General features: G+C 39.8%; 1 protein-coding gene across 2 annotated transcripts in view; it reads left to right on the top strand.

Annotated features, from left to right (window-relative positions):
* Positions 1-15,848, top strand: part of RBM6 (RNA binding motif protein 6) — a 122,104-nt gene that overhangs the window by 11,595 nt on the left and 94,661 nt on the right. Inside the window, exon 2 of one of the 2 annotated variants that reach the window (XM_041761443.1) lies at positions 15,562-15,672. In XM_041761443.1, coding sequence (XP_041617377.1) covers positions 15,629-15,672 — 44 coding nt within the window. In that variant the 5' untranslated portion in view covers positions 15,562-15,628. Of the gene's footprint in view, positions 1-15,561; positions 15,673-15,848 lie in introns of those variants that run through there. The other variant, XM_041761446.1, reaches the window with a different exon arrangement.

Genomic DNA, 15,848 nt, shown 5'->3' on the forward strand with positions numbered 1-15,848 from the left:
TCAACCAGTGTTTTTTGCTAGGATCTGATGAGCTTCAGTATTTATTTATTTGTTTATTTTAAAAGATTTTATTTATTTATTCATGAGACACAGAGAGAGGCAGAGACATAGGCAGAGGAAGAAGCAGGCTCCCTGCAGGGAGCCTGATGTAGGACTCGATCCCAGGATCATGCCCTGAGTCAAAGGCAGATGCTCAGTCACTGAGCTACCCAGGTCCCCATGAGCTTCAGCATTTAAATCTTTAACCTGACATTGAGGTCGTCCTCCGAAATGCCAGTTCTGCTTACCAAAAGTGGCCATGGCTTCATGCCAGCAATTCAGCAGTTTTTGCCCAAAGTTTGAGAATAGTTTTGAGATCATTACAGCCCAAGACCCATAATCATTTGCTTTGCTTGCTGAATTAAACTACATGTCTGTGAGAACTCTAGTCATCTCGAAGAAAACTTTTAAGTAAGCTCCACGCCCATTGTGGAGCTTGAACTCCCAACCTTGAGATCAGTAGTCACAAGCTCTACCAACTGAGCCAGGCACATCTCAGGATGTGCCCCCTGAGAAAAACTTGGGAGGGAACTATTAATAGATGGTTTGACAAATCTTTTGCTTACCAGCAGTGTATGAGCATTCTTACTTGTCCATATCCTCACCAACTTATCTTTTTTATCATAACCATTCCAGTAGATGTGAAGTGGTATCTTTGTGGTTTTGGTGTGCATTTCCCTTATGGGGAGCATTTTTCCTGTGCTCATTGACCATTTGTCATCTTTGGAGAAATGTCTACTCTTGCCTTTTGCCTGCTTGTAAATTGGGTTTTGTTGTTGTTGTTAAGTTATAAAATTATATAAAATTATGTGTTCTGGATACAAATCCCTTATCAAGTATATGATGTGTACACATTTTTTTTTCCATTTTGTGAGCTGCCTTTTCACTTTCTTGATGGTATCCTTTTAAGCACAACGGTTTTATTTTATTTATTTATTTATTATTTTAAAATATTTTTATTTGAGAGAGAGAAAAAGAGAGAGAGAGAGAGCACAAAGAAGGGGGAAAAACAGAGGGAGAAACAGGCTTCCTGCTAAGCAGGGAGCCGACATGGGCCTCGATCCCAGGACCTTGGGAGCATGACCCAAGCCAAAGGCAGATCGCTTAACCACTAGCCACCCAGGCACCCCTAAAGCACAAAAGTTTTAAATTTGGATGATATCCAGTTTATTTTTCATTTTGTTGCTTTTGGTATCTGTCTTGTCTTAGAAACCATTGCCTGATCCAAGGTCATGAAGATTTATGCCTCTTTTTTTTTTTTTTTTTTAAGAATTTTACAGTTTTACACTTAGGTCTTTGATCCATTTTGAGTTAATTTTTATAAACAGCATGAGCTGTAGAGATCCAACTTCATTCTTTTCCACAGGGACATGTTGTCTCAGTACCATACTGTCCTTTCTTCATTCGATTATCTTTGGCGTTCTTGTCTAAAACACTTGACCCTAAATGAGGGTTTAATTTTGAACTTTGACTCCTGTTCCATTGATCTTTATGTTCATTGTTATGCCACTGCCACACTGTCTTGATTACTTAAACTTTGTATTAAGTTTTAAAATCAGGAAGTGTGAGTCCTCTAACTTTGTTATATATACAGGCATACTTTGTTTTGTTACATTTTGCAGATAATTGCATTTTTAAAAAAGATTTTATTAAAAAATAAAAGATTTTATTTATTTATTCAGGAGAGGCAGAGACACAGGCAGAGGGAGAAGCAGGCTCCACGCAAGGAGCCCGATGTGGGACTCGATCCCAGGACTCCAGGATCACACCCTGAGCCACCCAGGCGTCTCGATAATTGCATTTTTTATAGACTAAAGAAGGTTTGTGGCTACCCTGAGTTGAGCAAGTTTATCAGCGCCATTTTCCACCAGCGTTTGCTTACTTTATATCTCTCTCTTTTTTTTTAATCTTTTTTTTTTAATTTTTTTGTTAACTTTTATTTATTTATGATAGTCACAGAGAGAGAGAGAGAGAGAGGCAGAGACATAGGCAGAGGGAGAAGCAGGCTTCATGCACTGGGAGCCCGACGTGGGATTCGATCCCGGGTCTCCAGGATCGCGCCCTGGGCCAAAGGCAGGCGCTAAACCGCTGCGCCACCCAGGGATCCCCTTACTTTATATCTCTGTATTACATTTTCACAATATTTCAAACTTTAAGTTATTATTATATTTGTTATAGTGATCTGTGATCAGTGATTACAATTTGCTAAAAGCTCAGATGATAGCATTTTTTGCCAGTAAAGTATTTTTTATTAAGGTATGTGCATTGTATTTTTAGACAGAATGCTATTGCATACTTAATAGACTACCATATAGTGTAAACATTTATATGTACTAGGAAACCAAAAAATTCATTTCACTTGCTTTACTGCAATACTCACTTTATTGCAGTAGTATGGAACCAAACCTGCAATATCTTCAAGGTATGCCTTTATTCTTTTCTCTTTTGCACAGATGGTATAGTATTACAAATAGTATTTTGTACGTTTTTTTGTACATATTTTTAAACTTAATATATAATTGCTGATCCTAGATCAGTTAACATAATTACCTCATTTTTTAGAGAATTGTGTGGCATTTCAGTACTGCAGTACACTCTATTGATGTACATTTAGATTTTGTAATCTTTTGCTGTTATAAACAGTGCTGTTTGTACTGTTTGTACAACAGTGCGCGTTTGTAACGCGCGTTTGTAAACATATCACCTGTGCGCGTTTGTAAACATATCACCTCACACTCTAAGTTCCTAGAGAATGAATTCCTAGAAGAGGAACTAGAAAGTCAGGGGTAATATGCACTTAAAATTTTGTGAATTTTAGTTTTCCTTATATTATTGACTTTCAGCTTCTTCATCTCTGTTGGTCAGAGAGGATACTTATGTGGTATCTATTTTTTTTTTTATATCTATTGAGACCTGTTTGTGGTTTAACAAATGGTCCATTCTGGAGACTATCCCAGGTTCACTTGAGAAGATGGGATTCTTTTTTTATTTTTTATTAATATTTTAAAAAATATTTTATTTATTTATTTGAGAGAAAGTGAGTGAGTGATAGAGAGCACACGAGCCGGGGCAGAGGGAGAAGCAGACCCCCCTGAGCAGTGACCCTGATGCCGGACTCGATCCTAGGACCCTGGAATTATGAAGGTGGTGCTAAACCGCTGAGCCACCCGGGCTGCCCCCCCCCCCCTTTTTTATAAAAGATTTATTTATTTATTTATTTATTTATTTATTTATTCATTCATTCATTCATTCATTCATTCATTCATGAGAGACACAGAGAGTCAGAGACATAGGCAGAGGGAGAAGCAGGCTCCCTGCAGGGAGCCTGATGCAGGACTCAATCCAGGACCCCAGGATCATGCCCTGAGCCAAAGGCAGATGCTCAAACACTGAGCCACCCAGGTGTCGCTGGAATATCTTTTCCTTCTTTTCTTTTCTTTTCTTTTTTCTTTTCTTTTCTCTTCTCTTCTCTTCTCTTCTCTTCTCTTCTCTTCTTTTCTTTCTTTTTTTCTTTTCTTAATTTTTATTTATTTATGATAGTCACAGAGAGAGAGAGAGAGGCAGAGACACAGGCAGAGGGAGAAGCAGGCTCCATGCACTGGGAGCCCGACGTGGGATTCGATCCCGGGACTCCAGGATCGTGCCCTGGGCCAAAGGCAGGCGCTAAACCGCTGCGCCACCCAGGGATCCCTTCTTTTCTTTTCTTTTCTAAGATTTTATTTGGGAGAGAGATAGCAGGAGAGCAGGGGCAGGAAAGAGGGAGAAGCAGGATCCTTGATGAGAAAGGGGACGACCAATGTGGGGCTTGATCCCAGGCCCTGAGATCATTACCTGAGCTGAAGGAAGATGCCCAAACAACTGAGCCACCCAGGTGCCTCTCTTTTCCATCTTTTCACTTTCAACCTGTTTGTGTCTTTGGATCTAAAGTGAGTCTCTTGAAGCATATTCAGCTTATACAGTCATATAATATAGCATATACAGTTGATCCTTGAACAACATTGTGGGTTGGGGTGCTGACTCCAGGCATTGTCAAAAGTCTGTGTATAATTTGACTCCCCTAAACTTAACTACTAATAGTTTACTGTTGACCAGATGATAAGATAGTCAGTATATATTTTGTATGTTATATGTATTACATGCTATATTGTTAAAATAGAGAAAAGAAAATATTAAAATTTTAAGGAAGAGAAAATACACTTACAGTACTGTAATTTTTTAAATCAATACCATACATCTACATTGTTCACAAAATGAATTGTTAGTACCTGTATCAATATTGGGCAGCCCTGGTGGCGCAGCGGTTTAGTGCTACCTGCAGCCCAGGGTGTGATCCTGGAGACCTGGGATCGAGTTCCGCGTTGGTCTCCCTGTGTGGAGCCTGCTTCTCCCTCTGCCTGTGTCTCTGCCTCTCTCTTTCTCTCTGTCTCTATGAATAAATAAATAAATAAAAATCTAAAAAAAATATTGTCTTATAAAAACACTATAGATATTTATACATATTACTGAAACTAGACATCAAAAGTAAAAAAGATTGGGGTGCCTGAGTGGCTCAGTCAGTCAGCATCTGACTCTTGATTTCAGCTCAGATGAAGCCTCTGCACCTGCCTCCTTAGCAGGGAGTCTTCTCTTTTCTCTCTCCCTCTCCCCCTCGCTCATGTGTGTATGTTCACTCTCACACTCTCTCACTCTCTCACTCTCTAAAATAAATCTTTTTAAAAATGAAAAGATTTCTATGCAAAAGAAATACATATTTATTTACAAGTATAATGATTTCATGCATTGGTACCAAAGAAACAGCAGTATGATTGCTTTGTGGTAGCCTAGCCTATACATTAATGAATTAATCATTGTAAAATGTTTATGGCATACAGTATTACAATTATGTTTATAATACAGTATTGGAAACACAGATTTTAAAAACACTTGTTTTTTTTTTTTTTTAAAGATTTTATTTTTTTATTTTTTATTTATTTTTTTTTTAATTTTTTTTTTTTTTTTTTTTTTAATGATAGTCATCAGAGAGAGAGAGAGAGAGAGGCAGAGACATAGGCAGAGGGAGAAGCAGGCTCCATGCCCGGGGAGCCCGATGTGGGATTCGATCCCGGGTCTCTAGGATCGCGCCCTGGGCCAAAGACAGGCGCCAAACCGCTGCTCCACCCAGGGATCCCCTATTTTTTTATTTTTCATTTGACAGAGAGGGAGAGGGAGCATGCACAAGCAAGCAGAGCAGCAGGCAGAGGGAGAGGAAGAAGCAGGCTCCCCACTGAACAGAGAGCCCAATGTGGGGCTCGATCCCAGAATCCTGGAACCATGACCCGAGCTGAAGGCAGACACTTAACTGACTGAGCCACCCAGGTGCCCCAAAACACTTGTAATGATAGATTGATATGCAGTTTCTCAATTATAGGAGAGAGAGGCATACTGTATGGTCATGTAACTCTTTGAATGCAATGTTATAAAATGGTAACAAAACTAGTACATTATTATTATTTTTTTTTTAAGATTATATTTATTTCATGAGAGACACAGAGAGAGGCAGAGACTTAGGAAGAGAGAGAAGCAGGCTCTATGCAGTGGGACTCGATCCTGAGACTCCAGGATCATGGCCTGTGTGGAAGGTAGGCACTCAACTGCTGAGCCACCCAGGCATCCCCACATTATTAATTTTCTATTAAATATCACTTATCTGTCTACTTCCATACAAGCCTTGCATGTTCTACATGAGGAGTAATTGTGTGATGATGACAACAGAACATCTCATATGGTTCTTGCCATACAGTTATATTTCCACCCAAAGACACACACATATACAACAGACGAATACATTAACTGTTCAACATGATGATTATTTACTGTTCCTGAAATGGAAGTGGACCATCATAAAGGTTTTCATCCTTGTTGTCTTCATGTTGAATGGGCTGAGGAGGAGAAGTGGAGGTTGGTCTTGCCCTCTCAAGTGGCAGAGGTAGAAAAGGTGGAGGAGATGGAAGTAGAAGCAGGAAAGGCCTGCCACACTCTAACTTTATGGAAATACATTCTAATTTCTGACTTCTTTTGGTTTCCAGTTTCTCTAAAATTGTTTCTATGATGGTACCAATCCTTCCACTGTTTGCTTTAGTTTAAGTGCTTGTACCTTAGAAGGGTCGTATCATAAAAGAAGTCAAAAGCATTTCAAATATTCAGAATGCTTCTGCCAGATGTCTGATGTCAATTTGTTTTCTGGGACTGCTTCTTCTCCATCTTTTTTTCTTTTTAAAAGATTTTATATATTTATTTGAGAGTGTGTGAATGAACAGGGGGAGAGTCAGAAGGAAAGGGGCAAGTAAACTCCCAGCTGAGCAGGGGCTGATTCCAGGACCCTGAGATCATGACCTGAGCTAAAAGTCTTAACTGATTGAGCCCCAGGTGCCTCATGCTTCTACATCTTCTTCCTCTTCATTGGGCATGGTTTGGAAATACTCATCTCCATCAAGTCATCTTCTTTTCATTACTCTGGTGTGGGGTGTGAATTTCTCCAAGATCTATATTTTGAAGCCCTTCACCCTCCATCTTTTTTTATCCACTCTTTCATAATTTCCTAGATTGGCTCTGTTGTAAATCCTGTGAAATCTTCACAACATATGGACACGGTTTTCTCCAGCAGGAACTTACTGTTTCGGGCATAATGGCTTTCATGGCTTTTCCTATAACACTGGCATCTTTTTTTTTTTTTTTTTTTTTTTAAGATTTATTTATTCATGAGATACACAGAGAGAGGGAGAGAGAGGCAGAGACACAGGCAGAGGGAGAAGCAGGCTCCATGCAGGAAGCCCGACGCAGGACTCGATCCCGGGTCTCCAGGATCAGGCCCTGTGCCAAAGGCAGGCACTAAACCGCTGAGCCACTCAGGGATTCTCCAACACTGGCATCTTTGATGGTGTAATCCTTCCAGACTTTTGGGGTGCCTGGGTGGCTCCTGAGCGTCCAACTTTTTTTTTTTTTTTTTAGGATTTTATTTATTCATGAGAGACACAGAGAGACAGAGGCAGTCTCCCTACGGGGAGCCTGATATGGGACTCAATCCCAGGATTCTGGGATCACGACCTGAGCCAGAGGCAGACTCTCAACCAGAGCCACCCTGGTGCCCCAAGCATCTGACTTGTGGTTTCAGCTCAGGTTGTGATCTCATAGTTGGTCATTGAGATTGAGCCCCATTTGGGGCTCTGCACTCAACACAGTCTGCTTCAGTTTCTTTCTCTCTCTCCCTCCCCCTTTGCTTCTTTCCTCACTCACATATTTTCTCTCTAAAATAAATTAGTATAGTCTTTAAAAGAAATCCTTCCAGGGTTTCATGATGTTCTATCAGAGTTCTGTTTCATGTCATTGACAGTCTTTTCCATAGAGTACTGTTGTATAATAAACCTTTAAAGGTCCTTATGATTCCCTGATCTAGAAGCTGGATTAGAGATGTGTTTGGGGCAAGTAGACCACTTTGACATTTTTGGTGTTGAAGGGCATTGTCCATTATGGAAAGAACTTTAAAAAGACAATGCTTACCAGCAAGGTACTTCCTGACTTCAGAGACATAGCTTCAGTGGAACCAGTCTGGAAAGAAGGTTCTTGTTCAGGCCTTCTTGTACTGCAAAAAGACTGGCAGCTGTTGCTTATCTTTTCCTTTCAAGACTTGGAGATTAGCAGCTTTATGGATGGATCATGAACCTGACTCAAAATAGTAGAGTTAACCTCTACCTTATTGCCTTATATCTTGTATTCTCTTCCTTACTAATAGATGTCCTTTTTCCCCCAGAGTAGGGCACATTCATCTATATTATAAACCAGATAAACTTTTTCCTCAGTGATTTTATTAGTGGCCCTGAGAACTCAGCTGCTGCTTCTTGTGGCAGAAGCTGCCTCTCCCGTTATCTGACATTGTTTTTTGAGCCAAACATCTTTCTAAAATTTTTTTTTAAGATTTTATTTATTTATTCATGAGAGACACAGAGAGAGGCAGAGACATAGGCAGAGGGAGAAGCAGGCTCCATGCAGGGAGCCCGATGTGGGACTTGATCCCGGGACTCCAGGATCATGCCCTGGGCCGAAGGCAGGCACTAAACCGCTGAGCCACCCAGGGATCCCTATAACTTTCTAAAATTATCAAACCATCCTTTGCTGACATTGAATAGTTTTAGATCCTTCACCTTTCTTTGCTTTAAGTTGTCATATAATGATTTTACTTTTTCTCAAATCATATTAGAATCTGTAAGTATACCTTTCTTATAGCAATCCTTCACCCATGTAAAAGCTGCATTTTCAATATGAGATAAAAAGATAGTTTGCAAAAATTAACGTTTTCATGCCTACTGGTATAGCTCCAGTGACAACATCATGAATTTTTCCTTCCTTCGTTCCTTCCTTCGTTCCTTCCTTCCTGTCTTTTATTTTTATTTTTTTTTAAGATTTTATCTATTCATGAGAGAGAGAGAGAGAGAGACAGAGGCAGAGGGAGAAGCAGGCCCCATGCAGGGAGCCCTATGTGGGACTCGATCCCGGGACCCCAGGATCACACCCTGAGCCGAAGGCAGACACTTTAACTGCTGAGCCACCCAGCGCGTCCCTTTTTGTTTGTTTAAGATTTTATTTATTCATGAGAGACACAGAGGCAGAGACACAGGCAGAGGGAGGAGAAGCAGGCTTCCATGAAGGAGCCTGATTCGGGACTTGATCCCGGAGTTCCAGAGGCAAAGGCAGACGCTCAACTGCTGAGCCACCCAGGCGTCCCTTTCCTAATGGTCCTAACACTGGATTCATTTGTCTTGAAACAAATGTGGTTGCAGCTGCAACCACAGACCTCTATTCAACTTTTTCTTGTAATGTTACGACTTTGCTTCTTGGGAAGACTTTGAGCATCACTAATGGCACTTCCTATGGGTCCCATGGTATTATTCAAGGTTTATGATCTTGCATTAAACATGATGAGAAATAAAGGAGAACCGGAAGAGATCACTTTTTACTGTGATACGCAATCTGCCAGAAAGGCCAGTTGCCTCTCTAGGGATGATTAGTGTCACATGATATTTTTTTTTTCCACATGATTTTTTTTTTTAAGAGGATACTTGCAACATTTGAGCTCACTGCAATAGCAGCAGGAAATGACTGAAATTATTACAGTAGTACAATATGTACTATAGTTAATTTTATGCAATTATAATTTATTTTTATTTTTATTTTTTAATTTTTATTTATTTATGATAGTCACAGAGAGAGAAAGAGAGGCAGAGACGCAGGCGGAGGAAGAAGCAGGCTCCATGCACCGGGAGCCCGATGTGGGATTCGATCCCGGGTCTCTAGGATCGCGCCCCGGGCCAAAGGCGGGCGCCAAACCGCTGCGCCACCCAGGGATCCCTGCAATTATAATTTAAACAGCATCTTTATATTTGTTTACAATTTACTCAGCCACAAATGATATCAGTTACGGTCTGTGAGTTTGTAAGTTTTGATAAATTTTAACTTTTTTTAAAAAGATTATTTACTTTAGAGAGAGAGAGCAGCATGAGCACAAGTGGAGCAGGGAGGCGCAGAGGGAGACAAGCACGCTCCCTGCTGAGTGGAGAGCCCGACACAGAGCTCAATTGCAGGATCCTGAGGTCATGACCGGAGCTGAAATCAAGAGCCGGACACTTAGCCAACTGAGCCACCCAGGCTCCCAAATTTTAACTTTTTATAATAGATTTGTGTGTATTTTATGGTAGTAAATGATCAAATAGGCTAATATCCACATATATTTTATGCCTTCATGATATACCTAATTTTTCTTATTTTATTTAGTATTTTTAGGTTACATGGTTTATCTTCAAGTTTTCAACTTTGTCATTTCCAAAAATTTTTCCAATATATTTATTGAAAAAAATCCATGAAAAGTGGACTCGCCACATTTCAAACTTGTGTGTTAGATCATGTTTTTACATTTATTCTGCCCATCTCCTCTTTTTTTTTTTTTTTTTAAAGATTTTATTTATTGATTTGATAGCACAAGCAGGGGAAATGGGAGAGGGAGAAACATACTTTCTGCTGAGCAGATCGCCTAACATAGGGCTTGATCCCAGGGTGGGATCATGACGTGAGCTGAAAGCAGATACTTAACTGATTGAGCCCCCCCATCTCCTTTTTTGATTAGAAAAGTTTAAGCTTTTTACATTGAAAGTAAATACTGAAAAGGAAGAACTTCTGCCATTTTGCTTTTTGTTTTCTGTGTGCCCTGTAGCTTTTTTGTGTGTGCTTCTTTCTTCCATTGTTGCCTTCTTTATGTTCAGTTTTTTGTTTTGGATTTTTTTGGCAGTAATATGTTTTGATTTTCTTATTTTCTTTTTTTTTTTTTTTTTAAAGATTTTATTTATTCATAGAGATACACACAGAGAGAGAGAGGCAGAGACACAGGCAGAGGGAGAAGCAGGCTCCATGCAGGGAGCCTGATGTGGGACTCGATCCAGGGTCTCCATGATCACGCCCTGGGCTGCAGGCGGCGCTAAACCGCTGCGCCACTGGGGCTGCCCCATGATTTTCTTATTTTCTTATGTGTGTATTCTATAGATATTTTCTTTGTGGTTATCATGGTTTTCTTTGTGGTTATACATTTAACACCCAACAGTTAGAACAACTTAATTTGAATTTATATCAACTGAAGTTCAGTAGTGTACAAAAACTGTACAGCTTCTTGTCTTTCTGTTATTTATGTCACAGATATCACAATATATAAATTGTGTCCCCCATAACCTAGATTAGAAATTTTTTTAATGGATCTATCTTTTATTATTTATTTTTGGTGTAAATTATTTATTTTTATTAAAGCACAGGAATAGGACCCATGGGCAGAGAGAGCTGCCTGTGCATCTATGTTTTAAATCATGTGGAAAAGGGATCCCTGGGTGGCGCAGCAGTTTGGCGCCTGCCTTTGGCCCAGGGCGCGATCCTGGAGACCCGGGATCGAATCCCACGTCGGGCTCCCGGTGCATGGAGCCTGCTCCTCCCTCTGCCTGTGTCTCTGCCTCTCTCTCTCTCTCTGTATGACTATCATAAAAAAAAAAAAAAAAAAAAAAATTATAAAAAAAAATAAATCATGTGGAAAATAAAAAGTGGAATTACAAACCAGTTACAATAATACTGGCTTTTATAATTGCCCCTGTGTTTATCTTTACCAGAGATCTTTATTTATTCATATGGTTTGGTTACTGTTTATCTTCTTTGTCATTTCAACTTGAAGAACTCCTTTAGCATTTCTTGCAGGGTTCATGTAGTGGTAATGAACTCCCTCAGCTTTTGTTTATCTGGAAATGTCTTAATTTCTTCCTCATTTTTTTAGAGGACAATTTTGTTGGATATAGAATTCTTTTTTTTTTTTAAATTTTTATTTATTTATGTATGATAGTCACACAGAGAGAGAGAGGCAGAGACACAGGCAGAGGGAGAAGCAGGCTCCCTGCAGGGAGCCCGATAACAGGACTCAGTCCCCTGGATCATTACCTGAGCTGAAGGCAGGTGTTCAACCATTGAACCACCCAGGTGCCCGATCATAATGTGTCTTGATGTGAGTTTATCCTATTTGTACCTCATTTATTTATTTTTTATAAAGATTTATTTAGGGGCACCTGGGTGGCTCAGTCAGTTAAACATCTGCCGTCAGCTCAGGTCTTGCTTCTGGGGTCCCGGGATTAAGCCCCACATCAGTCTTTCTTCTTAGTGGTGAGCCTGCTTCTCTTTTTCCCTCTGCCTGCTGCTCTCCCTGCTTGTGCTCTCTCTCCCTCTCTCTTTCTTTGTCAAATAAATAAATATCTCAAATATTTGAGAGAGAAAGCTTGAGCATTCTTATTGTGCATAGCAGTGGGGAGAGAGGAGAGGAAGAATCCTCAGACTCCCCCCTGAGCATGGAATGGGCCACAGGGCTCAGTCCCACCACTCAAGAGATCATGACCTGAGCTGAAACCAAGAGTTGGTTGCTCAACCAACTGAGCCACCAAAGCAGCCTTTTTGTATGTCATTTAGCTTCCTAGATTTATAGATTCATAGCTTTCATAAAATTGGAGGAATTTTTTTTTTTTTTTTTTTTTTTTTACCATTATTTGTTCAAGTAATTCTTCTGCCCTTTCTCTCTTTTCCTTCTGGGATTCCCTTCTCATTTCTTACATAATCATTTTCCGTTTGACAGCATCTCCAGGCCCTGTAGGTTTTGTTCTTCTTTGTTCATTTTTTTTAAAGATTTATTTATTTACTTATTTATATAGACATAGAGAAAGAGAGAGGCAGAGACACAGGAGGAGGGAGAAGCAGGCTCCATGTCGGGAGCCCGATGCAGGCCTCGATCCCGGGACTCCAGGATCGCGCCCTGGGCCAAAGGCAGGCGCTAAACCGCTGAGCCACCCAGGGATCCCCTTGTTCATTTTTTTATTCTGCTCTTCAGACTTTATAATTTCAACCATCTTCTCTTCAAGTTTGTAGATTCCTCTGCCTGCTCAAATCTGTTGAACTCCTCTAGTGAACTTTTCAATTATTGTACTGTTCAGCTCCAGGTTTTTTATTCCACTGTATAAATTTCTGTCTCTATAAATATTCTCATTTTGCTCATATGTTGTTTTCTTGATTTCTATTAGTTCTTTAAGGATAATTAAGATAGTTGTTATAAAGTCTTTTCTAGTAAATCTGATGTCTGAGTTTATTAAGACATTTATTATTTATTAAGTTTATTATTTATTAAGTTTATTATAGTTTATTATTTATTTATTAAGTTTATTATAGTTTTGTAGTGTGTTTCCTTGAATGAGCCACATTTTCTCATTTCTTTGTATGTCTTAAGATTTTTTTCTTGTTATTGAAAATTGGGTATTTGCTTATCATAATATGGTAATTCTGGAAATCACATTCTCCCCTTTTGTTGAGGTTTGCTTTTTTTTTTTTTTTTTTTTTGAGGAGGGGGATTGTTGAAGGCTATAGTAGTCTTTTTTGAGTTTTTTTGTAAACTATTTTGCAAAGACTATTCCTTGTCATTATTGTGTGATCACTGATGTCTATTCCTTTAGCTGATGTTCAGTATTCTGTGACCTCACCAATTAAAGAGAAAAGCCGAAAGATGAATAACCACCTCTGTCTGTTTTTGCATATTGGTTTTGTGCTGGGACATTCCTTCAACATTTAGCTAGGCTTGCTGTGGGTCTTGGGATCAACCTGAGGTGAAAGCTTAAAGGCTTTTCAGGTCTTGTCTCATCATGTGTCTTGCCCTGGTATGCATGTAGTTTTCTAAATTTTCCCCTATACTTGTTGCTTTGGAATGTCCTAATTTCCCAAAGTGTTTTCACCCCAGCTTTCCCATATGAGTCTGCTTTGCAGGTTTTATTAGCAGTGCTTGCCCCATCCACCACTAAAGTTCTGAGTTAGTGAAACAGAAACAGACACCAACACCTTGCACCCATCCTTCAGATTAGAAGAGATGTACACAGTAATTTGCAAATCAGGTTTCCCTCTGATTTGAAGGAGGGAACTGGGAAGTGGGCTGCCGCTTCAAGATCAAAACTGCTACTTACAGGGGCAAGTGGGACAGGGATGAGTGAAAATGCCATGAAACTTTACTATTATTTTGAAGATAGCCTTTTCTTGATTGAGTATTCTCTTGGTTGTTGTACACCTTTAGCTGTTTTCTAAGCTCCACAGAGCTGCCTCAGACATCTGTTTTTTGATGTTTTTGTGGTGGAACGAGACTTTGGAACTTCATCTGCCATTTTGCTGAAACTTGGTTTGTCTTTTCACTCTCTTGGTAGTGTACTTCACTCAAAAGTTTTTTATTTTGATGAAGCCCACTTAATTTTTTCCTTGTGCTCTTGGTGTTATATTTAAGAAACTGTTGCCAAATCCAAGGTGATGAAAGTTTGCACCTTTTTTAGTAGCTGCAGCAAAGGTCCTAGAGATGACTTTTCAGCTTGATTTGGGTTACATGCCCATTTTTAGTTTTTAAATTTAATTAAATTTTTTTTTAGCAGGAGAAAAGTAAATTTAGTGTCATATCTATGAGGAATCCACAGAGACATGAAATTCCTAAGGCAGTCTGGCAACATGAGGTTTTTGTGACATACTGAATAAGGAGAGGGATAGGGATCTGAGGGTATAAAGGAAAGGAAGAACCTTAGCAGAAAGGTGAGAAGAGATGTTTAGGAAACAAAGTTTGCCCTCGAATGCATATGTTTTTGGTAAAGAGGAATTTCTGTTAATAGCTCTCTTCCTGATACAATTGGATAAGAAAGCGATAAAGAGCTTTTCCTGCTAGGTTTTGATTTTAATTCCAAATAATGTTTATCTCATAATGGTGCCTCTTGGTACTTGCCCATTTTTAGAGCAATTACTGTGATGAGGGTGGGAGACTATTCTGATTGGTCAGGCTGGATTGTGTATGGACTGATGATGGTGTTAGTGTTAAAGATGCCGTTTCCAAAAAGGGAGGTGAATTGATGAATTAGTAAATATTTAGTAAATGTAAAACATTCTTAGTACATTTAGAAATTTTTGATGCTCCAGAGTACACAATTTTTTTTTATTTTTTTAAAGATTTTATTTATTTATTCATGAGAGACAGAGACAGAGAGAGAGAGAGAGAGACAGAGACACAGGCAGAGGGAGAAGCAGGCTTCACACAGGGAGCCCGACATGGGACTCGATCTCGGGTCTCCAGGATCAGGCCCTGGGCTGAAGGCAGCGCTAAACCGCTGAGCTACGTGGGCTGCCCCCAGAGTACACATTTAAAAAACAATATTTATTTGAGAGAGAGACACAACAAGAGAGCACAAGCAGGGGGGGCTGCAGAGGGAGAGGGAGAAGCAGGCTCCCTCTGCAGGGAGCCAAATGTGGGGCTTGTTCCGAGGACCCTGGGATCATGACCTGAGCCAAAGGCAGACACTTAACTGATTGAGCCATCCAGGGGCCCCCAGAGTACACATTTTTAATTAAAAATGTATTTCTCTTGGGGCCTCTGGGTGGCTCAGTTGAGCATTCAGCACAGGTTGTTATTTCAGGGTGGTGAGATTGAGCCCCACATTGGGCTCCACTGCTGGGCGTGGAGCCTGCTTGGGATTCTCTCTCTCCCTCTCCCACTGCCCCTTCACCCTTGCTTGCTGTCTCAAAAAAAAAAAAATGTGTTTCTCTTGTTATAAATTAATAAGTAAATATAAGTGACTTCCAGGGATGCCTGGGTGGCACAGTTGGTTAAGCATCCGACTCTTGGTTTCTCAGGTCATGATCTCAGGGTCATGAGACTAAGTCCCAGATTAGGCTCTGTGCTCAGTGTGGAGTCTGCTTGAGACACACTCTCCCTCTCCCCCGCCCCCTACTCCTGCATGCATGTTCCCTCCCTCTCTTTCTAAATAAATTAATGAATGAATTAAAAAAAAATAAAAAGTGACTTCCAGAAATATCCCTATTATTGCTCCTAAGAAGCCAAGGTGGGAGAAATTAGTCTAACCTTTTCTTCATGTTCTAATGTGTTCATATTTTATGGTTTGTTTTATATAGGTACTACTATAACCAGAGTTTGGTAGCAAAAAGATCTGCTTACTGTGCCCTCTTGACATAGAAAGAGATGTGGGGGGATTCTCGATCTGCTAACAGAACAGGACCTTTTCGGTAAGTCTTGAAATTTGAATATTGAAATTGTAACATTTTAATGATAAGGACATATAATATATTTTGGTCTCATAAAGAGGGATATTTTCTTTGTATAGAAATAGCTCTGGTTTTTTAAAAATAGGAACTATTTAAAAAATTTCTAGTCATTTCCAAAGTGCTTGTGAGATTGAGTA

Source organism: Vulpes lagopus, chromosome 7, assembly GCF_018345385.1.
Source record: "Vulpes lagopus strain Blue_001 chromosome 7, ASM1834538v1, whole genome shotgun sequence".
Classification (NCBI taxonomy): Eukaryota; Metazoa; Chordata; class Mammalia; order Carnivora; family Canidae; genus Vulpes; species Vulpes lagopus.